Here is a 2,638-nt window from a genome sequence, read left to right as displayed (position 1 = left end):
TGGAATGTTAGGGGCTTGAATGCCCCTAACAAACTAAAGGAGGTGATGCTCCTTTGTAATAAAGAGAATATTGGACTGGTGGAATTGGTGGAAACTAAAGTGAAAGTGATTAATTTCAACAAAGTGGCAAGCAAAATGTTTAGAGGATGGGGTTATATCAATAACTTGACTGACCATTATAATGGAAGGATCTGGATATCTTGGAGGCCTAACTTGATCCAAATTCACTTATTAAGTAGTAATGCTCAAGCCATAACATGTCATGTTGATCATCTTGGGTTAAATAAGACGTTTATACTCACTATAGTGTATGCTTTCAATATAATGGAGGAAAGAAGTTTGTGGAGTTATTAAAGTATGTACGCAGGAGTGAATCTACCTTGGCTACTAATGGGTGATTTTAACTCTGTGCTAAGTACGAGTGACAGAGTGGGAGGTACTGTGGTAAATATGACAGAGATTGTAGACTTTCAAGAGTGTGTAGAAAAATGTGGTTTAGTTGAATTGCCTCACCAGGGAAGTAGATATTCATGGACAGACAGACAAAGTGAGAATAGAGTGTTATCTAAGATCGATTGGGTGTTTATCAATACTACATGGTTGAATACTATGCCTGCCTACAGTGTTTGTTATATGCCTGAAGGGATTAGTAACCATTGCCCGATGAAGCTTCAAGTATTAGGTGCAGAGAGAATGAAGAGACCAACATTTAAATATTGTAATGTGTGGTCTAAACATCCTAAATTTCTGGAAATTGTTAAGGAAGGATGGAGTGTAGAAGTGGTAGGGTGCAAGATGTTGCAGATAGTCAGGAAGCTTAAGCTTTTGAAGAAGAGTTTGAGAAAATTAAATGAACAATACTTCTGAAATATAATCAGTAGCAGATGAAGATAGAATGGTCTTAGCCCAATTCCAAACTCAACTACACCAAAGACCTCTAGATGTAGAGTTACACCAGGAAGAAAAAATGATGTACCAGAAGTTTAGAGAATCCTCATACTTGGCCGAGATGTTCCTCCTACAAAGGAGTAAAGCTATGTGGATACGATTAGGGGATGATAATACTAGGTATTTTTTCTCACTAATAAAGCATAAGAAGCTACAACATGCCATTGTGCAAATCACGGATGAGCAACATATGGTGCATACTGATAAGCAGACTATTGCAGACACATTTGTTGGATTTTATCAAGCTATGTTGGGTGTAAAGGAAAAGTTTAGAGTCAAAGCTTTTAAAAGTTTCCTAAGGAAGGGTTACATATTGACTACTCAGTAACAACTTGACCTTCTTAAACCTTACACTTCCAAAGATATAAAGATTGCCGTGTTCAGTATAGGTAGCACCAAGAGCCCAGGCCCTGATGGCTATGGGAGCGGTTTTTTCAAAGGTGCTTGAAATATAATAGGGGAGGAGATATCTGATGCAGACCTGGAATTTTTTTGCGAATGGAAAACTTCTTAGTCAGGTGATTTCTACTATCATCACTCTTATACCAAAAATTGACAAACGTCATTATGCTAGCCAGCACAGGTCAATTATTTATTGTAAAATAGTTTATAAATGTATTTCAAAGATGATTTGCAAGAGGCTTAGACAAAAACTTGCCTTGGTGGTGGCTGAAAACCAGACAACTTTTGTAGAGGGGAGGTCTTTGACTCATAATGTTCTAATTTGTCATGATCTTCTCAGGCATTATAATAGAAAGACTACTTCTAGATGTCTCATGAAAATTGATCTAAGGAACGCTTATGACATGGTAAGTTGGGATTTTTTGGAGGAGGTTTTACCAAGGTATGGATTCTTATATCATTTGTAAGCCGAGTAATGGCATGTGTGATGTCTACAAAGTTTACCATCAAGATTAATGGTGAAGGGCATGGCTAATTTGAAGGGAAGAGGGGTTGAGACAAGGCAATCCAATATCACTACTTCTATTTGTACTAGTGATGGAGTACTTAAGTAGGAGCCTTAGATGTATGAGTGAAGTACCTTATTTTACTTCTCATCCTATGTGTAAGGCTACAAAATTAACCCACCTGGTGTTTGCTGATGATTTGATGTTATTCTGTAAAGGAGATATAACCTCTGTTAATAGGATTATGAAAGTACTTGCACATTTTGGTGAAGTGTCTAGAGTGGTGGTAAACATGGACAAATCAAATATCTTTTTGGTTGGTACTGATGTGAGCACAAAATAGGGGATTTTGGACCGAATAGGATTCTCACTAGGCACATTGCCTATGAGGTATCTTGGTCTACCATTAACCTCAAAGAAGTGGTCTAAAGTGGATTGTCACACCCTGATTGAGAAGATTACTAATAGGATCAGGACAGGTTATGCAAAGCAATTATTCTATGCTGGGAGGATACAAATTACCACTTCAATCTTCTTCTCTATGTATAATTTTTGGGGGGCAGTATTTATTCTCCCCCAAAGTGTATTCCAGGAGATTGATAAGAGATGTAGAGAATTTCTTTAGGGAGCTTCAGAAGGTCAGAGAAAGATGAATTTAGTGTCTTGGGAAGATATTTGCACTCCAAAAAAGTGTGGTGAGCTGAATATTAAAGGAAGTAAAAATTGGAATGTTGCAGCTGTAGGCAAACTCGTATGACAATTGCAGTGAAAAAAGATGTATT

The 2,638-nt window shown here is 37.4% G+C and overlaps 1 protein-coding gene across 1 annotated transcript; it reads left to right on the top strand.

The window, feature by feature from the left end:
• The first annotated feature begins 390 nt into the window (after positions 1-390).
• LOC124899558 lies at positions 391-867 on the top strand. Its single transcript, XM_047414464.1, has one exon. The coding sequence runs from the start codon at positions 391-393 to the stop codon at positions 865-867; it is 477 nt and encodes a 158-aa protein (XP_047270420.1).
• Positions 868-2,638: the final 1,771 nt, after the last annotated feature.

This window comes from Capsicum annuum, chromosome 6 (assembly GCF_002878395.1).
Source record: "Capsicum annuum cultivar UCD-10X-F1 chromosome 6, UCD10Xv1.1, whole genome shotgun sequence".
NCBI lineage: Eukaryota > Viridiplantae > Streptophyta > Magnoliopsida > Solanales > Solanaceae > Capsicum > Capsicum annuum.
This window is presented reverse-complemented; position numbering and strand designations above follow the sequence as displayed.